A 24,643-nucleotide genomic window follows, 5' to 3' on the forward strand; every position below is an offset into this window, starting at 1 on the left:
GCCTGGTGCCAAATTTCAGGGGAGTCAGCCCCCTCCCGGTGGCCACTCTCCAACTAGAGTCCTCTGAGTCAGGGTCCCTCCGTGCCAAGGATGTCAAATGAGCCATACCCGGCTATGGAACCTCGCCAAGGAGCTCCTATATTAGTCCCCCGGGCCACACTGCCTCTGAAAAGAAAGTCCTGTGTCATGACACACTGGCTGTGTTACACATGTGTTGGCCTGAGTGCCCACAGTGGCCTTGGGCTGTCCGGGCCTCCTGAATACACACCGTCCAAGCAGGTCACCCTGACGTTCCCCGGGAGCCACAGTGAAGCCACAGCAGCAGTCACCTTTGTGAGCACAAAGCCAGGTCTCCTCTCAGGTCGTGTGTGCACGCATGTGTGCGTGTGTGTGTGCACGCATGGGCACACTCACACCTTATCACCCACTGTCCACTCTGGCACAGCTTGCTGCTGAGGGCTGTCACGGCACTACAGGGGCCACACCTGTCACATCGGCTTATTTCAGGCTGGGTCGGAGCGAGGAGGTTGTGTACCGTCCGCGGCACTACCTTCGTCCGAGTCACTCAAAAATCAGCTCATCAGTCCTGGTGGTTGTAGGGTTTCCTCTTTCTTTGAAAAAATAACCTCCAGAGGAAGGTCTTTAGCCACTTATTTTAAATGTTAATGAAGAACCATGTGAATTCAAGGGCACCGAGGTGAGCAGCTGACTCAGCAGGCACACAGAACAGATGCCCAAATAAGTTTTAAAAGCATGGAGGTGCACTTCGAGGAGAGAGCAACCTCAGTTGGGAAGAGCCGTTTCTGTGTTGAGTGCTTTGTGGCAGCCGACAACTCTGCTGGACAGTTTTCTGTCATAAACGTGACCCGGTTGTCTTATAAGGAGTGACTGTGCTTGACCTTCCACCCTTCCTTCCCCAGATGACCCTGGCCCTCCCGGCAGCTGCTGGATGGGACCCAGCTAAAGCGAGCCAGGGTAAACTGAGACCCAGGCCCGTGGGCCCAGGGCCAGGTGCAGAATCCAAACAGTTCCCTACCACGGAGCAGAGGGTCCTGAGCATGTCAGCCCTTTCCAACACTGTAAACAAGACCAAGTGCTAGCGTTTTCACATATAAAGGGCTGGTTGTGACTAGGAGCTTCCAATCGTTTGTGACAAATCTTAATACTCCCGGGAACAACCGTGTTGTATGAGGATGGAAAAGTGAGCGAGCGTGAATCTGCAGGTGACCCGGGGGGGAGAGGGACAGCTGACTAGCAGCAGGGCCTTAGCTCATCCCACAGAGCAAGCTTAGCGAGGTTCTGGAAAGAGGGCTTCTCTCCCCTGTAGTGTGGACGGGGCGGAGACCCTGCTCCTGCCAGAGGCTGCAGGAGCCCAGTCACACCCACTCCTTCGTCTCGGCTCATTTATTTATGCCTCAGAGAGGTTTCTTCATACCTCGGTGCCCAGGATTCTTCCCCGGGGACAGCAGGCTTCCCATCCATTGCAGGACCAGGGTCTGGCTCCACTCATGCGATTCAGCTTCACAGACAGCAGCCTCGCCTCCACTCAGCCGGACGGCCAGAGACCTGGTCACCCACGGCCCGCAGAGGCCGCCTGGAATGGTCCCTGCGAGCCACAAGTCCCACTTCCAAATGACATCACGAAATCCAGCCTTTTCGGCAAAGTGAGCCTCGGGCCTTAGGGGGGCCCGCAGTTGAGATGACGAAGGGACTGTACTGCCCGCCTTCATATTCCCGCATGCTGCCCATCGGGAGCCGCGTCAAAACGGTAGAGGTCCCTAATGCTCTGTGGGTGTCTCCCTGGCGCAGCCAAAGCCCTGGAAGGTGCGTGCGGCCTGACGCCCAGGCCATCCCAGACACACAGGCCATCCCAGACACACAGGCCATCCCAGACACCCAGGCCATCCCAGACGCCCAGGCCATCCCAGACACGCAGGCCATCCCAGACACACAGGCCATCCCAGACACCCAGGCCATCCCAGACGCCCAGGCCATCCCAGACACACAGGCCATCCCAGACACACAGGCCATCCCAGACACCCAGGCCATCCCAGACGCCCGGGCCGTCCCAGACACACGGGCCATCCCAGACACACGGGCCATCCCAGACACACAGGCCGTCCCAGACACACAGGCCATCCCAGACACACAGGCCATCCCAGACACACAGGCCATCCCAGACACCCAGGCCATCCCAGACGCCCGGGCCGTCCCAGACACGCAGGCCATCCCAGACACACGGGCCATCCCAGACACACAGGCCGTCCCAGACACACAGGCCGTCCCAGACACACAGGCCGTCCCAGACGCCCGGGCCATCCCAGACACGCAGGCCATCCCAGATGCCCAGGCCATCCCAGACGCGCAGGCCATCCCAGACGCCCGGGCCATCCCAGACACACAGGCCATCCCAGACGCCCGGGCCATCCCAGACGACCGCCCCGTGTTCCCTGCTGCTCCCGCTCTGAGCTTGGCGCTGGGCTGGCGGTAGCACCCTTGATCACATGAGCACATAGAAGAGGGAGTCATTTCACACCACACCCCAATGTCAGATTAGGGAGGAGCCAGCTCTGAAGGTCACAGCGATGAAGGGTCCATCTGTTATCACCGCCACCGCTGCTCCCACGGGTGAGTTTCTCTTTATGCACACAAAGGGCGCATCCACAGAGGCCGCTGAGAGGCGCTGAAGTGACTCCATGTCCACCCCAGAGCCCTGGGGCAGCAGGTCCCGGGTTTCCAATAACCAGGAAATCTCGACCGAGGCATTCCCAGACATCTCCCTGGGAAACAGCAGCACTGACGTTGCCTGAGACACGTTTCCGCTGTCTAGTTTAATCGTAATTCACACAAACACTAAAAAGTATTAAAACATACTTCCACTTTGCCCCTAACTATGTTTATATATAAATCCCTGAGAAGGTACCTGTCAAGTTGAAATTTACTATTTATAGTTCATAAACATCCGGGTGCAAGCAGACACCAGACCCTCCCCACTCTGTACATCAATTGAGGGGGGATGTCATCTGTCAGGAGAGAAACTTAGGGCTCCCTCCCTAAAAGCCGGGGCGGAGGTGGGGGGGATTCTAAACCACCTGCACAGACCCTGGAAAAATCTGCCCTTCATTCACTATTATGTGTTTGGAGGTCATGACGGGGACACCACACTGCCTCTCTGAATGGCCTTGCTTTCCTGCCCTGTTTAGACCTCCGAGCAGTGGGGCTAGGGATGAGCAAGGCAGTTAGCCAAATCTGGAGAAGAAAACGGGCAGAGGAAGAAAAGGCAAGTGAGGGAAAAGAGAGGAGGCGAAGGGGATGGCAGGGAACAAATGTGACAACGCCAAGGAGACATGGAAATCAGAAGGGCCATCCGTGCCCCTGCCCTGACACTGGCCCTTGAGTGAGACACTGCAGCCAGCCACTCAAAGCAACAAAAATACATAAACACCAAAAAAGGGATCTGAAAGGGTGCCAGACCGTCAGAGAGACCAGGGATGCTACCACCTTGGGGACCAGCCCTCATCTCATCCAAGGGGACTTGGCCAATCCCACCTCTTAGGCACCAAGGTGACCTGCAGCCAGCTGCTACCAGTGATGCTCAAAGTGGGCCCAGCCCTCTGTGCCATCCTTCCTGCGCCTTTCTGCAGTGCAGGCGGAACTCACTACAATCTGATTTTAAAAGCGGAATTATCACCACACCTGTTCCCCACCAGTTCAGGCGCAATGTGCAACAGTGAGGGTGTTGGGGAGTGAGTACGAGACCCCTGGTTGCTCAATGCCTGGTGGTGCTGAGTGGGAGGGAATAGAGAGGCCAGTGCCACCACCACCCACAGCATGAGACAGCCGGGCATGGGTCCCGACGTAGCCAGTGAGCACGATTTGACCTGTGAATCCAGGAGGATAATGAAGAGCTTCTCACTCTCTCTGTAATATTTTAAATCTAAGCTTCCAAGCAGGACATAAATAAAGTGCTGTCAGTAGTGCATACGTGACCCATACTCTACAACCCAGATGGCCGGAGATTAGAGTTTCTCAGTGCCTGGCAGGTTTAAAAAAAAAAAAAAAGTATGGACAGAAAACTCCCACTGAGAGTTCAGGGCCCAGGGCAAGCCACATCTGTGCTGCCAAAGTCCCCACATCTTGGAAATTCTACACAGTCGGTGTGAGGATAAAGTGAGCATCGGGGCAGTTATCAAAGGAAAAGGAAAAGGCAGTCCACACCGGGGCATCTTTGGCACTGAGTCAGAGGAGGGCGCCGCCCAGCCCTCTGGAGGAGACTTTGCCTAAAAGTCAGTTCTAATCCCTGTTCCTCTACCAGTTACCCGCCTCCATTCCAGGGGTTTCACTCTGGGGTCCTTATCCGTTTTGCATCTTTCTAATATTTTAAGAACATCTGAACTCAATTTATCAAAGAGTATGTATGACTTACTTTTTGTTCTTCTAATAATAATAATAATGTATTAGATTTGCCCCCATCTTATTAAAAATAGTTTTGCCTCTTGTATCTGTTTTGGGATATGTTAAAGATTTTGTATCAGCTTATCTAAAATCCCTTGCTTAAAATGAGTTTAGTTCCAGCAATAAATACATGCTTCTCTATGCACTGCCTCATACTTTGACAATAGGTTTTTCTTCATTGTTATTCCTGTGTGAAAATAGCTTTAACAAATAAGATACAAGGAAATCTGATTCCTGTCTGACTTGATCATTTTGCTGTAAAAAAAAAAAATGTCTCCATCAAATAGAAACAAATATTTGGCATCACTTATTCAAATCAGTAAGAATATACAGCGCTACCCACAATGAGAATGGAAAGCAAGATCAAAATCAAACAGCAAAAAAGGAGGGAGAATTTCCTAAGTTCCGTATGAAATCATAGAGATATCACATATAATTATTGCTAGGAACAGTATTTTAAACAAAGGGTCTTTAGGTAAATGCATTAAAACTGTCTTAAATACAAACAGCCCTACCACCAGTAAAATGCTGCAAATTTGATAGTGATTGAAATACAAAATGATACAGAAAATGCCCTTTGATAACTTGGTCTTAAATTTTTCTTGAGGTTCTAAAGGTAGGCTTTTAGGCAAATTGCCCGCCAGGTGTATTGATGGCTAGGAGAACAGGTTTTAGGCAAAGCTATTTGTGCTGTGACCAATTCACTCTTGGGTGCAGCCTGAACAAACATGGATTGCTTTCTGGGGCCCCCGGCGGATCCTGTCCCGCAGGAGAAAGTGGGGCCCAGATTGCCGAGGGCGAGCAGCAGGCTCATCCTTCCCTATGCGCAGCCACGTACCCACCCCGCTGCCGGCTCCAAGGGCGCAGCATCCCGACCAGCTCCCCTCACGTCCTTTTCCTCCAGGGCGCCGCCCGCCTTCCCTTCTGCGCGGCTGCCACCCGCTGCTTCTCCGCCTCTTCCGCCTTCCTCTTCTCCTCCTTGGCCTCCTTGTACCTCCACTTGGGGAGCTGCAGGTGCGCGTTGTCCTTGGCGCCGCCCTTCGCGGGCGCCCGCTCGGGCTGGAAGGTGGGCGTGGGCGCCTTGGTGATGCGCACCCTGGGGATGGCCACGCCCGGCCGCACGCTGCTCCTCCTCCGCAGCGGCAGCGCCAGGAGGCTGGCCTTCCGTGGGGCACCCGGCGGCTGCGGAGACGCGAGGCTGGCTCTCGGGGCCCCCTCTCTGGAGGCACCCACAGACTGAGAGGTCCGGAATTGCTGCTCGGGGTCCTCCACCTTGTCCCTCTCCTGGGCACGGGTGTCTGGGGCCCCAGGAGCCACCAGGATTTCCTGTACCGCCAGCCGCCTTTTCCCCACGCAGGGGGGGTTCTCGGGGCACACAGTCTGGCAGGCGATGGCCACAGCAGGACTGTAGAGACTCGTGGTCATCCTGACCATGTGGTCCAGGACGCCCCCATCCTCCAGGCCCTGGCGCGAGCGGGAGGTCAGCGTGGACCGCACAAACTCCGCGAGCCTCTGCAAGCAGTTTTTGGAGTTCCCTGGCTTCAGAACCCCCTCGAGGGGCAGCGGCAGCTCTGGCTTGTACTTTTCCCCAAATTGCTCCGGGCAGGGGCGCTCCAGCAGCCTCCCGATGAGGCGCACTGCTTCCGTCCGCCCCGTGTAGGTGGCCCACTCCTGGGGCGACATCCCGCGGTGGGGGTCCCTGGCGTGGATATCCGCCCCTGAAAAACACAGACAGTTATGATGGAGGTAGCAAGTGGAATGAAACCAAGGTCAAACTTCCAAAACCTAATAGCAGACTCTGCCCCAGCCAGGTGGATGAACCTGCCTCTGGCCGTCCCCTGCTGAGTTTCCTATTATAACACAACCCACCTTGACACGCTCCATTTAATGGCTTCTCTTTCCTAAATAAAACCACCTGACCTCGGCACGGAAACATTGGAATTTCTGAAGAAATGAGATTTCTTGGCTTTCCAGCAATGGAGAGATGAAGACAACACAGGTGCTCTGTGAACAGGCGACTGTTGCCGCTAGAATGTTCTAAAAATCCAACAGTACTGGTCCCTCGCATCTACACTGAGTGGCCAGATTATGATGATCTCTGAGCGCATAATAATCTGGCCACTCAGAGAGAGAGAGAGAGAGAGAGAGAGAGAGAGAGAGTGAGTGTGTGTGTGTGTATTTATATATGAGGCCCGGTGCATGAATTGGTGCATGGGTGGGGTTCGGTCAGCCTGGCCAGGGGGGAGGACATGGGCGGTTGGCCGGCCTGCCTGCTGGTCGAACTCCTGGTCGAGGGGACAATTTGCATATAGCCTTTTATTATATAGGATATACACTGAGTGGCCAGATTATTATGCATATAGCCTTTTATTATATAGGATATACACTGAGTGGCCAGATTATCATAATTAATCTGGCCACTCAGTGTACTTATTGCCTCCCTTTCCCACCACGGTCTCTGTGAGGATGGTATGGTTGTGATCTTGCAGAAATGGAAGGCCGTTCACTTCTCACGCTGAGTGGTTAGTTGATGGTGGCTCTGTCATCTTTACCAGACTGAGCTCCTCCAATATCAAGGCCACACCTCACTTTTATTTTCTCACCACATAGCATACTTGCTGGTGGGAGGCGTACATTTAATAAAGGTTTGTTCCAGGATGGACGGTGGTCACAGTGGACGAGGGACCTGCCTGAACTCTCAAAGCTGGTAAGAGAGAAGTCCATGACCCTCAGCCCCAGGCACTTCCCCCCGCCCCCACACACTGAGCAGGCCCTTCCTCAGTGACAGTTTTCTGTATCCGCATGGTCAGGCTCTAGGACTCAGGGATTTAATTAATCACAAACCAGGTGTGCTGGGAAGGTATTTTGTCGATGTGGTTAATATCCACAATCGGTTGACTTGAAGTCACGGAGACTGCCTGAGATAATGTGGGTGGGCCTTGTCCAATCGGCTGATGGTCTTAAAAACAAAACCTGAATTTCCCGAGAAGAAGGAATTCAGCTTCAAGACTGCAGCATCAGCTCCTACACCGGTGTCTAGCCCACTGGCCTGCCCTGCAGACCTCAAGCTTGCCAACTCCCAAACCACCCACCCACCAGCCAGTTCCTTACACCTCTTAATAAAATAAACGTCTTAATATACTAGTGTATCTCTCATTGGTTCTGTTTCCCTGGAGAACCCTGACTCCTACATCCTCACAGTCTCACACTAGTCACTTCCTTAATAAATCCACACCACCCACTGGGCCCTCCTAATACTTCATGTGTTTCAGAATTAATAAGGAATTGCTGTTCAATTCATCTTGGTCCAATCTCAGTCCCATATACAGTTAAAAATCACTCAGGATTTCAAGTCCCATTGGTCATGTTTCCACAGGCAAAGCGATGCGGAGAAGTGGGGTGACTATCTCGTCTGCGAGCTCCCCAGGGACCAGGCTGGCTGAGACTTCCATCCCACGCAGACCCAGGTGTCTGACTGTGGTGACTGGTCAACATGTGCTGAACCGAGCAGAGCAGGGGAGCCCGGCGGCCCTGTGGCCCATGGCCCAGGCAGATCCAGCTCCCTTGGTTTCACCTGGTAATGCTCCTAATCCTGTGACACATTAAAGAATAGCCATATTAGAAGAGTGGTAATTATTTGGAACTGGAAATCAGGGTGGAACTCATTAGCTAGAGTACAATTTATAAACGGACTGAAATGAAAAGGGGGCAGTAAAAGTGTCATTGCAAAAAATAGATGACACATTAAACCTTAATTAATTGCATGTCACTTAAAAAGGAACAAACTGCAAAATTAAAATCTTAATGAACACTGCTTGAAAGAGACATTTTTCAAATGCTAATGGAAAACTAAAGGAGCAGCTGTCCAAAGTTTAGCATGCCTCTTCCTGTTCCTCAGGTACCTTTTCGAGAGGATCCTGGAAAAATACAAACATTCTAAAGGACAAAGGCCATTCTAACTGTAATACAGCCCAATAATCTGATTCCTGTGATAAGTCAGGGAATCACTTCCTTAAGAAATTACTGTTAAGGATACTATTAATGTCCTGGACATAGTGATTAAATCATAAGAGAGACAAGTACTGATGATTAACACGTTATACATACAGTATACCTTTCAGAGAATATGGAAAATTTCCGAAACTCCACTGTATCCATCTTCTCCCCATGAGACTACTGGTCTCCTCACCTCTTACCCAATTTGTTTTGCCCAGGGCGCCAGCCATTCAGACAAGAGTAGGGCTCCTGCCAGAGGGCCCTTTTGCTGCCATGTTGAGTGCTGTGAGATGCCTACACAAAATCCTCTATTTTACTCAGGGAGCAACATGCTCAGCTCCAAGCAATGCGCCATAATTGGTCTTTCCCAGGGTTTCACAACCTCGGCACTATTGACATTTGTGGGGGCTGTCCTGTGCACTGTAGGGCTTGTAACAGCATCCCTGGTCTCCACCCACTAGATGCCAGGAGCATTCCACCAGTTGTGAAATCCAAAAACATCCCACACCTGGCCCAGTGCAATCCTGTTGCCCATTTGAGCCCCAGAGAGAAGGCCGTTGCATCCTGCTGAAGGACCAATGTGGTTGGGCTGCTGTTTTATGCCTAAAGCAGGAATCTGCAGCCTGAAGCTGTGATGACCATCCTGCAATCATGAGGTGACCAGACAAGCAGCTTGGGGCGAACAAGAGGCAGGAACTGGGTCTGTGATGTTCTCAGGGCCCCGGACCAGCTCTGTGTGGTGAATGCCTACCTCAAAACTTCTAGAGATGAGAAAAATACATGCCCATCTTCTTTAAACCACTGTCAAATCAGGATTTCTGTTCCTCACAGCAGAAAGCAATGTAAGCAGGTCCTAAAGGAAGATGAGCTACCTTCCGTCACTCATTCTGAGGATGCTTTTCCCAGTTGGTCATGGCCAGGTCCATGGGACCAGCAGGAAACGGGTAGGGTCCAGGAGGCATCACTCCCTTCCCTATTTCTCCCACCCCCATCCCCACGTTATCTATGCTTCAAAGCCCAGCCCTGTCTCCCTTCTGCCTACAGGCCTTTCCAGCCACAGAGGACCACTGTGGACCAGTCCTACAGGCCTCCTCCTTGGCCCCTCTGGCCTGTATCTCAAGGTCTAATCACTATGACCAGTCAGGATGCAGGGTCACAGGAAAGAACCCCCAGCAGGCATCAGATCATCTGCCCTCCAGCCCTCTGCATGGGGGGGACTGCCGAAGATTTAATGTGCCCAAGAGCTCCCCTGCCCTGAGGGACCCCCGTAGGAGGATAAATACCCTGGCTTCCCTGGCCCACCCCGAGAGGCATTTCTGAGATGTCTTGTACTAGGTCTTTCCGAGGTTCTAGGAAGGCCTGACTCCCGGCTGCCCACAAGGGTCACCAGCTCCTCAGCACAATTTGTTAGCTTTCCTGTCGTCCTGGTCTCACTTTTCTCTCCTTCACACCACTTCCCAGGGTCATCCTCCAGAAAAAGGACTTGGCCTCAAGTCCTTGTCTCGGGGTTTGCTTTCATGGGTATCCAAGCTAAGACACTGCCCTGGATGATATGGAATGCCTAGTTTTTAGCCCTCTTTCTGCTTAACAACTTGAAACTACTCCAACTGGGCAAATTCTGTTGATGGGAAAGTCTTCCCTTATAAACAGAAAGAAACCTCTTAGTGATAGCCTGCCCTTTGTGCTATCATACCTTTGGCTTTCCAGAAGTCCACAGTCAGGGCCAGCCTAGGACAGCGTGACCACACGGTCAATGCCGTCATGTGAGTGCCTCTGCTTCCTCTTCCTCATGAAGCAAGCCTCCCACCTTCTGCTTTGTTCCCTGGCATCACAGACAACTCTACATTTTTTGTTTGCTTGGCTTCGCTTCCCAGGAGCAGCAGCAATGACACCACCTCTCGGTTCTCATAAGCAAGTCTGGAACCTGCCGGCCTCTGCCGAGTCTGTCTCTCTTCGATCACGCCCTTCATATGGCTTCCCAGAGCCACTTACTTCAACAGGCCTGTCACCGTGGGGCATTAATATTCCACTGAATTAACAAGGTGCCACAGACTGCCCTGCCATTCTCATCAGCAGAGCTGGCGTTGCTCCTTGGGAAGCCAGAAACCAAAGAGCCAATATATCAGCTTTTCAGAACCTGGTTATATTGTTATTAAAATCCAAGGTTCTGATCGTTCTAACATTACTTTATTCTGCCTGACACGGTAAGGTAAGAGCTGATATGTGTCTACTAGAGGCCCGGTGTCCCTCAGCCCAGCCTGCATCCTATCCAATCTGGGACCCCTAGAGGGATGTTCGACTACCCGTTTAGGCCCGAACGGGCGGTCGGACATCCCTCTCACAATCCAGGACTGCTGGCTCCCAACCACTTGCCTGCCTCTGCCTGATTGCCCCTAACCACTTCTGCCTGCCAGCCTGATCACCCCTAACCACTCCCCTGCCAGCCTGATTGATGCCTAACTGCTCCCCAGCCAGTTCAATTGCCCCTAACTGCCCTTCCCTGCCATCCTAGTCACCCCTAACTGCCCTCCCCTGCCAGTCTGGTCGCCCCTAACTGTCCTCCCCTACAGGCCTGGTCACCCCCAACTGCCCTCCCCTGCAGGCCTGGATCCCCCCAACTGTCCTCCACTGTAGGCCTGGTCCCCCCCAACTTCCCCCCACTGCAGGCCTGGTCCCCCCCCCCAACTCCCCTCCTCTGCAGGCCTGGTCCCCCCAACTGCTCTCCCCTGCAGGCCTGGCCCCCTTCAACTGCCCTCTCCTGCAGTCCTGGTTCCCCCAACTGCCCTCCTCTTCTGGTCTGGTCAACCCTAACTGCCCACAACTGCCCTCCCCTGCAGACCATTTTGTGGCGGCCATCTTGTGTCCACATGGGGGCAGCCATCTTTGACCACATGGGGGTGGCCATCTTGTGTCTTGGAATGACAGTCAATTTGCATATTACTCTTTTATTAGATAAGTTCCAAACTATTGGAAAAGGTAAACAGTTCAGGGGGGGCATCCAGTTCAATGACTCATCATGTCTAAAAGGAAAATAGATCCTATTGAATATAATGAAATTGCAACTCGGAAATTCATTCGGTCACAGAGGAACACTGCCCTTGACAAAATGAGGACGAGCTGCACATTTTTACCCCAACCTTGAATGTGTAGTAACGCTGATGCCTTTCGCTTTGAAATGGCCCCAGGGCGGCCATCCTGTGACCAGCTCTCAAGGTACATTTTGCAGCTGCACATAAATGCCAATCCTAAAGAAATACTCAGGCATTCAGACCTTTAAAAGCTTTAACTTTTCCTAATTTGATATATTAAATGTAAATAAGACAAAAATACTTGTGCAAGTTTTTAAAGTACCTTTCATTTAACAGGTATCCTTATTGCTGTCCACCAAACCCAGGAAAGACATTCAATCACATTTTTTTCTCTTAAAGCATGCATGCGCATCTACCAGAAGAGGAAAATGAAACTTACCTAGGGGAAAAGAACTGTAAACTAACTTAGTAGTAACAGTAGAACATGGAAATATTCTGGAAGTTAAATACTACAACCAAACCCCCAAGCAGTGGGGCAAAAGCTCCCCAAGAAAGGTGTCAGGTTTTTATTTGAAGAAGGAATATAGGACAAGATGGAAGGAAGAAAGAATATAAGAGGGGGGAATTCCATCTTTTCGCACTTACACTAGTTACATCAGTGGTTCTCATCAGGAGGCGACTATATCCCCCAGGGGATGGTTGCCAATGTCTGGGGATAATTTCGATTGTCAATCCTGGGGGATGCTGCAGTCACCTGTTGTCAAAGGCCAGGGATGCTGCTGAGCCTCCTACTATTCCCAGCACAGCTCCCAACCACAAAGAATCACCTGGCCCCAAATGCCAACCATGCCAAGATTAAGAAACCCTGAGTCACATGCCTGTTGCTCTCAATAAGAAAGTTTAAGTATCTCATCACAAGGATATATTTTAAAGGGAAAAATATACCATATTTTTTCATGAATGGAACTGATAATTACTAAATACATGAATTCACCAAAAATAATAATCCTATATAATAAAGAGCTAATATGCTAATTAGACCAAACAGCAGGACAACCGTCCGGATGACGTTCTGGTCGAAGCCAGGCCTGTGAGGGCTGGCCGAGGCTGCAAGGGCTGGCCGGGGCTGCGAGGCAGCTGGGGCTGTGAGGGCCGAGCCCCTTGCATGAATTTCATGCATCGGGCCTCTAGTCATAACAACAATAACCAACACGGACTGAAGGCTTCCTCCATCCCAGGCACGAGTCCAAGGGTGCCCACACGGGAACTCATTCAACCCCCACCCTGACTTCCTGCAGCAGCTTCTGTCCTTCGCCTCATTTTATAGAAGGAGAAACTGAGGCTCAGAGCACTAGGTGATTGTTGGTATGGACAGGGTAAGTGGAGGAGCTAGAATCTGAAGCCAGGGGTCCTGGCTTCCAAGTATGTTCTGTTAACCATTCTTCTCTGACCACATACTGGTCAGGAATGCACACCCTCAGGGTCTGTGCTCATGCGGATTACTCTAGACCAGCCGTGGGCAAACTACGGCCCGCGGGCCGGATCCGGCCCGTTCGGCTGTTCTATCCAGCCCGTGGAGCCAAAAGAGCGGAGGGTTCTCTTGCTCTCCCCTCCGCTCCTTTACTTTGAATTTATATTAGTTCACACAAACACTCCATCCATGCTTTTGTTCCGGCCCTCTGGTCCAGTTTAAGAACCCATTGTGGCCCTGGAGTCAAAAAGTTTGCCCACCCCTGCTCTAGACTGATGGGGCAGGGCTCACAGAGGAGGAAACAGGAAAAGGAGAGTACAGAAAGACCGATGCCAAGTGTGTTATCCACATCACTGAGCAGGAAAAGAACAGCACTAGCGATGAGCAGGCTGCCTGTAAGCAGGCCCATCACTCAGGAGACCGAAAGGCGTTGCTGTTATCCTGTGACCGTGTGGCCAATGCCTGAAACCTCCGCCTGGCCACGAGGAGAGAGAAACAACAGCGGCACCCAGGCAACTGACCTATAAACAAAAGGGCGCGTGATTCAAATAAATTCATTGGGAAGAATGCGCAGATGTGACTGACCACCACACACTTTTGGTTGAAAAAGAAAACTGCTAACGATCTACCCGAAGTTATAACTAGATCCAAAGTAAAAGCAGATGAAGCGCTTGACCGCCATTTAACCAGAAGTAGCGTCTCTCCCTGGCAAGGGACAGGCAGGGCCTACACTCTGTTGACTGATGTCTCACTTTGGAAACTGTCACTGAGCCCAAAGCACAGTCAATGGGATTCATTGTAAGTTTGATCTTTTTTATTTCCAAGAACATTTCCATCTTCAAAGCCTCTGTCTTCATTTACTGAGTTTATTCTTCTCGCAGCATCCCCGGAAACACTCAGGTTCAGGCAAGAGGAAGAAGAATCTAAATCAAGCTGTAGATCTTATAACCCATCTAATCACAAGGAAAATGACAGACAGGCTCAGACTGGAGGGCACTGCCTTGTGGCCAGTATGCAGACGATCAAGTCATGGACAAGGAGGCAAGACTAAGAAACTGTCACGACCAGGGGGAATGGGAACTCATGACAGCTGAATGTGGGAGCCTGGATGGGACCCTGGAATGGAAAGGGCACATCAGAAGAAGAACTGGTAAAATCTGAGCAAGTCTGGCGTTTGGTGAATAGTCATGTACCAATGTCGGCCTCTCAGGAAGATGCTAACATGGGAGACGAGTGCGGGCTGTATGGGAACTCTCTGTCCTACCTTTGTCACTTTTCCATCCATCTGAAAGGATTCCAAAATAAATGTTTATTTCTTAAAAATAAGTTGTCTAAACAGAAGGACTAGCCTGGGCTGACAGCTCAGAGAGCTTGGCTGCTGTCCTCAAATATGAAGATTGGCAGGGAAATGCCACCTTGGGGAACCCACAGCACCAAGCGGGATTGGTGAGCCCAGGGCCAAGAACAAAATAAGTTAAAATAATGAAATTAAATAATGTCAACAGCAGCATCGCATACTGACTGACTCACCCTGTGCCGGACCCTGGGCATGTGCTTTACACACATTTTTTCTAATTTAATTCTCAAAATAACCCAATGAGGTGGTCTAACGATGTTGTGATTCCATTTTAGAGTGGGGGAAAGAACTAGAGACTGTCGCGTGGAATTTAGCTGACTAGTTCATGAAACATGCGTAGCCCCGGAGAGTCTGCAAAGTATTTTCCTATTTCATGCTCAGGGGGGTGAGAAGGAAGTCACTGTTCCCATTTCACAGATGGACACAGGGAGGCTCAGAGAAGAAAGTGCTTCCTCCAAGATGGCGGCGCCATAAAGAGCAAAGGGGGTGCCCTGCTGATCCAGAGCTACACACAGACCTTTCCACTCTGATTCCTCAGAGAAAAGGAAGCCGCCACACACCACCCCACCGTGGGCTCCAACCACCAGCAAGCAGGGATCTGGGATGGCAACGGGGCTGACCCACCATCCCTGCGCCCACCTCCAATAGGACAGACTTGCTGCTCAGCGCCAAGACCAGAGAAGGGAGCGAGGAGGGGTGTCCTGCTGGGTGACCAGTGCCGTGACCTCCCGCCCCACCCTGAAGGTGGCTACCTTTGTTCTGTTGGTTTCACTCGGATGGTGATAGCCATGTAGCTCACAGAAACTGTTCTTTGTTGCACCCATTAGCCCTCGCTTCCACAGGACTGATTCATCCCTACAGCGCACACTGCCACCCTCTGTTACTACCCTTCAACACAGCAACATCCACATCTCAGGTGCCCGGGACGCGCAGGATGGTGGAGACGTACCTGCTAGCATCAGGGCTCGGATGCACTCCGTTCGGCCCTGCATGGCCGCTTTCATCAGGGCCGTGAACCCAAACACGTTCCTCCTTTCAAGGTCAAGACCAGGGAAGTAGTTCAACAAGTAGTTGGTGATGGTGGCATGCCCTGCAAAGAGATTGGCACAGGTGAACGGATCGCACGCCATGGAGACCGCTCATTCCAGGGTGGTCTCCCTAGAGAGAGAGGAACGTCGCCTGGTCCACCTCCCGGGCCAGCCCGTCTGTGGAGTGTGAGTTTGCCCCTCAGACAGCAAGAAAGAAATCTCAGGCACGCATGGCTGTCTCTGCTGCTTTATTCTTGTTCCCTTCGCCCATCCACTGGGAGCTCAGCTGTCCTGTAACACGTTAAGGAGGAATGGGAGTAGCCAGGATGCTGCGGGGTGGCGTGCAGAGGTGCTGAGCTGCCTCAGCAGACCCTGCTGGTCGGGGAAGGTCCTGGTGCTGTCAGCTCCCAGCAGGAGACACCCGTGCCCAGATGCAAACCCAAACATGAGTCTCAGGGCCACTTCCCAGGGCTCCCAGGCTTCAGGGAGGAGAAAGCCGTCTTCGCAGCAGGAGGATATGCCAGTGCACACTGCCACCCTCTGTTACTGCTCCGAAGTGTCGGTCCCTGTCTTTCATACACAAGCACATGAACACATACACATACATACACACACATACTCACACACACACACTCACATATGCAGGGAACACAGCCAGTGTTGCTACCAATATCCTCAGCCAGAAACCCAAGCAGGTAAGAATATTCATTTGAGAATACAGAGTTCTCCCCTTTATTGTCTTGCACTTCCAAAAGAGACCTGATTTTCTGCTCACTCTTACCCTCTTAAGTAGAAGTGGAAAAGGAAAATGTGATATAAAAAGAAGTGTTCCCAGGGGTCTCCAGGCCCCTCCCCCGCAAAAAAAAACAAAATGGATTGGGAGCTTTCCTCAAACAGGGCCCCCTGAGCCACAAAGACAGGCTCTTGGGTCAAAGGGCTGAGCAGCCCGATGCCCACTGGCCATTATTCTAAAGCCCTTGTGTGACACCTGGGGCCAGATTATTCTCAGTGTAGGGCTGCCCAGTGTACTGTAGACCCCTGGTCTCCAACCACTGGTTGCTGGTAGCAACCACACCCCTCCTCCCACCCTGGCTGTGACCACCCAAAATGTGTCTAGACATTGCCAAATGCCCCCTGTGGGGCAAAATCACCCCACTGAGAAGCACTGTCCTAGAGGGTCAAACCTCATTGTTTCAGGACTGACCACACCAAGGTGGAAGAGAGCTTCCTCTGCTCTTCACCTTCCCTCGGCCTCCGACCCCGAGGACCACCTCTCAGCTGCATCTCCATCCGGGACCCACTGGTGATGGCTAACATACCTGGGGAGTGGGTGTGGACTACGGAAGCCCTCTCCTGGCCAGCTGGCCATGCTGGGTGCCCAGTCCGCATCCTTATACACGGAAGATCCAGCTCTCTGAAATGCTCCATCCATCCCTAACATGTACATGGGCCTTTGGAACTGACACTGTAGAGTTGCAGGTATGGGGCCTCATGGGCATGGCAGTCACTCTCTGTCCTTAACCGGGCACCCCCCTTCCCGCCCCCAGGAGGCCTCTGCACCACGGAGAAGCCAGGACCATGAGGCTCCTTCCAACTGATTTTGGGAAGGGCACTGGGTGAGATTTGGGATGTGGCAGGAGGACAGGCCTCCTCCTGAGGATGGTCAGCCTGAAGACACAGGTGCTTCCCTGGGGCTCACCTGACTGCCCTGCAGGTGGCAAGGCTGTGAGCAGAGAGCATCACTCAACATTATCTCTGCCCACAGCAGCATGGAGTTGCTGCCCTCCCATCCCCCCCAGACAGAGACTGGGACCCAGGTTCCTTCCTTGCAGGGCTGCTGCCCAAGTAATATCAAATCCTTCTCATCAACTTCTGAGTTAAAAACAAACAAGACTGCGGACTCTTCTAGAAGCACTGTTGTCTGCCTGCCATTGACCTCAGTCCATCTCCTGAACTCACTGCAAAATTTAAAAAGAGAAACATGTAGCTTTTCTGGGAGAGAAACACTGACTAATATGACTGTGTTGTGGGTTAACAAGCCAGAAACGGGGGTGGGGGGGCACCCTCTGGCTCTGTGACTCACAGGTTCCACCGCATCTGATACCTTTTGACTCATTTCAGCCACGTGGCCCTCCACTGTCATTGACAGTGCCAGGGGCGGCGGTGACGCTAGCAGGCAGGTGCCCGCAGCACCTTAATTGCTCCAAACGGTGGGGAAAGGGCCCTCTAGTCTCAGGTTGGTTGTCCAGTTCAATGCTCTGTGGCACCTGCCAGTCAGATTTAGCCAGGGTCCTAGTGAAACCAACTGCAATTTGTTTCGAGCCATTTCTTTAAAGACGTGAAAGAGCGTATCTGCCACAATTTTCAGCATGATGCCCTTTGCACTGACATATTCTAAACACTTTGAACAGGCAGGGAGAGGAAAAATTGAAAATCCACAAAGCAAACAGCCCATTATACAGATCCATTCTGCATATTATGTTGAGCTCAGAAAAACCAACACGTGGCCACTTCATTCTGACTAAAGGCGTGAGCTTTCAACAACCTGTAAAATCACTACTGGCTCCCCACTGACTTTCCCAGAGTAGCGGAATATAGTACCTCTTATCCCACAGATGACCTCATTCAATGAGATCAGGGTGGACCCGATGCCTCTAAAAATGTGTAGATATTAACATTTTTCTTAAAAACCAGGCCAATTAACGAAAGGGAGCTTCCCTTTTCTAGAGAGAAAGAGAGAAAAATAGATAGATAGAACACAGCCTTCCTTGCATAACAAAACCCAAACTTGTACCATATTGAAATCTAGTTTGAGCCTAGTCCAACTTAGAATATGATTTATAGAACAGGATTCCCTCAAGTCCTCAGAAAAAGCCCTTTTAAAGGGCGAACTCATCATGCAGACCCCAAGAACACCTTTCCCCCAATGATGCTTACCTTGCCTAAGAGAAAGACACAGTTGACCCAAGGAATAAGTTCATGTGAAATACCTTCAGTGGGGTGATTAAATAACAGTGTAGAGAGTTTAGCACTTGAGAGAGTTGGCTCTGAGAACACTCAAGTTCAAGTCCCCAACCTGCCACTTAAAATCTGAGTGACCCTGGAAAGGGGAGTCAACTTCACTGAGTCCCTATTTCTACATCTGGAAAATAAGAGATAATATCAATCTCACAATTGTGAAAATTATAAGAGGTAATGTGCTATATAAAAAGTGCCTGATACAATAAACAAGTTTCTGGGCAGAAGAGTTCCAAATAATTTATGCAGGCGCTCCACTCTCAAGGAGGTGGAGCACAGCAATGCACCCCTTAACTTGTGGGTTCCGTCCAGAGAGTAGAAAATGGAAAGGCGGGAGGGGAGAGAACTTCTCAATAGAGAAACCTGGCAGACACAACAACATCAACCTGTTGTTGACAAATCCCATTGATAGCAGGTAGTCACAAAGAGTCTGCTTGACCGAACTTTAGTCAGGTTCCTGAACCTTCTCCTAGGTCCATCAGTGCACTTCCTTGTAACATCTAGTTTTAACCAAAAACCCCCACCCTGATCTCTCACCAAGCTCCTCCACCCCCACCATCCCCAGGTGATGACTGACCACCCTGGCCTGTCTTAAGCAACAATCCTGTTAGGTTGGTTTAGCTAGAATCTCCCTTACCCCTGATGTTTTCTCCGAATTTTCCATCTACTGATTTTCCCCTTGCTCCTTATAGTGGGGGCTATAAGACCCACATTTCCTTGTTGTATTTGGAGTGGAACCCAATCCCTCAAGCATATCAAACTCGCGGCTGGCGGGCCACATGCCTCTACCCCATTGCAAAACCCCAGTGTGGTGGTCCCTATACCTATCAAGCTGATCCTGACGAGGGTCTGCCTTACCATCAGTAACAAGTGCCATTGAATATCTTTTTTAACAGCACTCTTGATATGATGTAATGGGAATGGTACTTTCCTCTGTGGTCCTCCTCCCCAAAACCCATAACTGCAGTCTAATCATGAGGAAAACATCAGACAAATCCCAATTGAGGAACATTCTACAAACTACCTAACAAGTACTCCCCAAACTGTCAAAGTCATAAAGTCTGAGAAACTTCATAGCCAAGAGAAGCCTAAGGGGATGTAACAATTAAATGTAATATGGAGTCCTACATGGGATCCTGGAACAACAACAAAGGATATTAGGAAAACACTGGAATAAAGAATAAACTTGAGTGAATAATAAAAATGCACCCAGATTTATTAATTCACTAGAGGCCCAGTGCACGAAATTCATGCATGGAGGGGGGGTCCCCTCAGACCAGCCTGCACCCTCTCCAATCTGGGACCCCTCGGGGGATGTCCCTGGGATCGGGCCTAAACCGGCAGCCAGACAACCCTCTCACAATCCAGGACAACTGCCTCCTAACTGCTCACCTACCTGCCTGCCTGATCGCCCCTAACCACCTCTGCCTGCCAGCCTGATCGCCCCTAACTTGCCCCCACTGCCAGCTTGATTGCCCTCAACTGCCCCCCCCCCCGCTGGCCTGGTTGCCCCTTACTGCCCCCCCTGATGGCTTGATAGGCCCCAACTACCCCCCTCTACTGGCCTGGTCACCCATAACTGCCCCCCCCCCCCCGCTGGCCTGGTCACCCCTTACTGCCACCCCTGCTGGTCTGGTCACCCCCACTGTCCCCCCCTCCCCCCGTCAGCCTGGTTGCCCCATGCAGCCTGCTGTTCAGTTGTCCATCCAGTTGTTTCGGTCATGACGGCCCCTGGCTTTTTATATATTAGGACTAGAGGCCCAATGCACAAAGATTCATGCAAGAATGGGCCTTCCTTCCCCTGGCCACTGGCACCGCCTTTGCTCCGGCCAGAGCTGCCTTTTCACTCTGGCCCGGAGCCGCCTTTCCACCTTTCCAAGCTGCCCAGAGGCCCAGAGTGGCTGGGGCGGTGCAGAGGCGCCTGTGTATGCAAATTAACCCATCACCTTTGTTGGGTTAATTTGCATACTCACTCCTGATTGGCTGGTGGGAATTGCGAAGGTACAGTCGATTTGCATCTTACTCTTTTATTAGTGTAAATTGTGTCAAATGTATCATATTAATTCCAGATCCTAAGAACAGGGAAACCAGGTACAGGGTAAACAGGAACTCTCTATATAATCTTTGCAGTTTTTCTGTAAATCTAAACTATTATAAAATCAAAGTTTATTTTATAAAAGGGAGATCTAGCATAGGGCCACTTGACAAGATACAAGGTAGGGATGATGACTCTGGCTGGCTGCCAGGTGTGGCTCCCTCTACACCGTCCCCATCCCTTACTGATGATGAGGGGAGCTCACTGAGAGGCTGTGATGGGCATGCAATGGACAGAAGACAGTGGCCGGGTCCCTGGGAGAGCAGGAGGATGGAGAGAAGTGGTTGATTCACAAAGCTCCTTTAGAAGTGAATGGACAGGCCTCGGTGATTGTTTGGCTGAGCCATATAACAGAAAGAGAAGTCAAAGATGACCCCTGGTACCACCACAGTCTCGGTTCCTGGTACCACTTTGGATGACCAATGGCATCTTTGCTAAGAGTGTATGGGGTAGAAATCCATGGTAGCCAAGCTTGACTGGATTTTCAACCAGGCCCAACAACACTGCTGTGTTTACGGTGGACTCTCAATCCCCATGTGGGAAATTTAAAACTTTCCCACTCTTAAGTCCCCTGCCGCACAGCAAACCCCTTCCCAGGAGATGACACACCTCTTACTTCACAGAGGGAACAGAAACCACAAGAAGGAAACTCCCTCAACTTTCCCCAATAGCCCCGCCAACGTCCCACATCCACAGCAGTCTCTCCTTCCCTCCTATTGAAAAGGGAGGGTGATGCTTCCCCTAAAGATGCCAATCTCTCCTTCTCTCCAGTACTTGTGCTACCAATTACCTCCTCTTTCTCTTCAACCTCTGCTTCCTTGCAAATCCATCAGATTGCATTCATGGCCCAAATTCTTCACCTTGCTCTTTTCTACGTAACTTCAAAATTCTTCTGTCAAGAACTGGGACGTTTGCGGTGTGATACAAGCAGAACCTTGAAATGCACTTATTTGTCTGAAATCCCTGTCATACTTGTGCCTCAATTATCTCCTAATCATGTCAAGGCTAACTTGATGGTCCTGAGAACAGAACAAGAAATGCATGGAGCAAAGCTGAGGTACCTAAACACACCCTAGAACAGGATCCAGCTCACCACAGACACACAACCAAAAGCAGTCGAGATCCCCAGGTCCCCAGCCCATACACAGATGCATGAACAATAAACATATTTTAAAGTTTGAAGTTTGTTTGTTGTGCAACAATATGCTGATATGTATGCTTAGTGTTCCCCAAAAAACGTATTCACACTTTAACAACTGATAGCTCAATTTTGAAAATTAAATCTATATCTATATCTACATCTATGTCTTAGTCCATTCAGGCTGCTATAACAAACTACCATAGACTGGGTGGCTTAAACAACAAACATTTCTCACAGTTCTAGAGGCTGGGAAGTCCATGCCTGCAGATTCAGTGAGGGCTTGCTTCCTCGTTCTTAAGTGGCCATCTTCTTGCTGTGTCTTCAATAGCAAAAGGGGTGGGGAGTCTCTCACAAGGGCACTAATTCTATTCATAAGGGCTCCACCCTCTTGACATAATCACTTTGAAAAAGCCCTACCTCCTAACACCATCACTTGGGGATTTGGATATAACACATGAATTTGGAGGGGGGCATAAGTATCCGGTCTGTTGCAACGACTGACAATGATCCTGTGGACCTGTCTTTGCATTCCACCCACCATCAACCATTTGTCTCCTTTCCAGTCTAAGTCCCAGAATCATCTACTCTCACTCTTGCTACTGACCCTCCCTTAATTGTCCTGAAACTGCCTTCCAATGGCCCCCAGTGACTGTCTTTCAGCAAAATCCAATGGTTACTAGTCAGTCCTCATCTTACTTGACACTTCTATATTTAGCACTATGTCTTCTATCCTTTTTAACCTCTTTTTCCGCAGATATCCTGAAAGTTGACCATTCCAATTTTCCACCTGCCTCTCTAACCACTCCTTGTCAGTTTTCTTTATGAGCTCTTCTATCCTTTCCTTCCGAAATGCTGCTGTTCCTCGCATGTGTGACCAAGCCAGATTCTCATCCTATACACCCTCTCTTGGTGATCCTATCCACTCTCATGGATCCAATCATCACCTTAAAAGTCCCAGATTGTTTATCGCTAGCTCAGTCTCCCTTCCTGAATCTCTTACCTAAACATCTGTCTGCTGGATATTTCATCTCGGGCATCCCACAAAGAAACTCAACACATGCTTCTTCCAAACCTGCTCCTCTCTCCCACATTCCTTATTCAGTGATGAACACCACCAATCACCTAGGTGTCCAAGCCAGAAATCTGGGCATTGTCTTCAGCCCTCTACCTACCCTTTCCCCATCCAAGCTATCATGGAGTTTTGCCAATCTCACCTCTTAAATATCTTCCAAACCTGTCCTGGTTCTCCACACCCTCTTCTACCCCTCATCCAGGCCACCACATCCAAATAAGGTACAATCCCTCTCCTAACTATTCTCCCTGGTCCCATTCTGCCCCTCCACCCATTCTCCACACTACCAGCATCATAATTTAAAGAAGAAACTCTGTTAACCAGCACTATTACCACTTAAAACCCTGAGTGGTTTCTACTCTTTAGATGAATTCTCAGCACTTTAACGAGCTATCTCCTTTTTATCTGGCTCTGCCCTCTAAAGGGTAGCAGAATATGCCACCCCAAAATGTGCCAGTTTGGCATAAGGATAATTTAGAGCTGAAGGCAACTGAGAAAGAGTAGACATAAGAAAGATGCACTGCCTTCTCCCATTTGTCTAAAAGTAGGACATCAATTTTTTTAATTTAATTTTTATCCCCCCCCCCAGTTTTATTGAGGTATAATTAACGTACAGCATTGTATAAGTTTAGTGTACAGCATAATGATTTGAGTTACATATATTGTGAAGTGATTACCACAGTAAGTTTAGTTAACATCCATTATCTCATATAGGTACAAAAAGAAGAGGGAAAAATGTTTGTCTTTAGAGACTATCAGCCTGGGGGTGGCACCAGAGGAATCTACATAACAAATTTACTAACTAGCCTTTATCTACCATTAGTTTCCCTTCCCATAATTTGCTGCCCTTGGAAGCCTAATAGTGCTTTCCTTTGTCCTGAAATTCCTCCATTAATTTATTGTTCTTTGGTGAAGATGCCCTATAAGCTGGAGATCTAAGCCACCTCCTTGAGTCACTCATTTTTCCTCAAGGCCTCCCATGTAAACGTGTTTATAGAAGTCTGATTTCCCTTGTTAATCTGCCTTTTATTATAGGGTTCTCAGTCAAGAACTCAGAAGGGTAGAGGAAAAATTATTTTTTCTCCTCTAAATCCCATCTTCACCCTCAACTCTTGCACCAACACCCTGGTAGACTTTGCAATCACTCAACTCTCCTTTTAATTCACCTGTGTGCCATTCTTTCTCCAATCTGGTGGCCTTTGCACATGCTAGTCTCTCTGCCTGGAACTTCTTTCTTTCCCTTTTACCCAGCTACCTAATGAGCTATCCCTTCTGATGCAAGTTCTTCCCTGGTCCCCCGAGGGTGGGTTAGGCAACTGAACCATGATGTCATGTCACCACAGTCCTCAAGAGTCTGTTCATGAGTCCAAAACTTCCAATTCACTGCAATTTCACCAAATATTTACTAAATAAAAAGGCCAAAGGATTCCTACTTCTTTCTTGGAAAAAGTACACTTATCATAAAGGTTGTTAACTTTCAAGCCATAATCTATATTATCTGAGACTAAATGGCCATCACAATGATCAATTGTTGATTAATCAAACATTTTTGAGTACCAATTATGGGCTAAGAATCTTGTTTACCCCTATATTCAAAGGAATAAAATAGACAATAAACCTGTACTGCTCTGAAAATGGAAAGATATTACAGAATTTGGTTGTCTAAACTTGATTGGTTTGACACCAGGTACTCAAAATGTAGTTTTTCCAAACCAGGCCAGCAGAGGGAAGTGTTGACTTCGGAAATATCACATCCCACAGGCCCTACAGGGAGAATGCACTGGCCCCATCCTGAAGAGGAAGATGCAGACAGGGAGCAGCGGGGGGCCACTCAGACAGGCCTCCCTCCTGGTTTGTGGGGAGAGCAGGTGTCTGACTGAGGGGCAGGGTGAGCTTGGCTCTGGCCCAGGCTCACTCCAGCCTGGCCAGCGGGGAGGGGGCAGCACTGCAATGAACACAAAAAAAGGCTCCCAAAACTGGA

General features: G+C 50.1%; 1 protein-coding gene across 1 annotated transcript in view; it reads right to left on the reverse strand.

Annotated features, from left to right (window-relative positions):
* Positions 1-4,867: 4,867 nt before the first annotated feature.
* ANKRD33B (ankyrin repeat domain 33B) overlaps positions 4,868-24,643 on the reverse strand; it is a 61,411-nt gene continuing 41,635 nt past the window's right edge. Inside the window, exons 3-4 of the mRNA XM_080682795.1 lie at positions 15,258-15,398; positions 4,868-6,173 (exon numbers count right to left, since the gene is read on the reverse strand). Of these exons, the coding sequence (XP_080538921.1) occupies positions 5,341-6,173; positions 15,258-15,398 (974 nt within the window). The 3' untranslated portion in view covers positions 4,868-5,340. The remainder of the gene's footprint in view (positions 6,174-15,257; positions 15,399-24,643) is intronic.

The sequence above is a fragment of the Plecotus auritus genome (assembly GCF_963455305.1).
Source record: "Plecotus auritus genome assembly, chromosome: 7".
NCBI lineage: Eukaryota > Metazoa > Chordata > Mammalia > Chiroptera > Vespertilionidae > Plecotus > Plecotus auritus.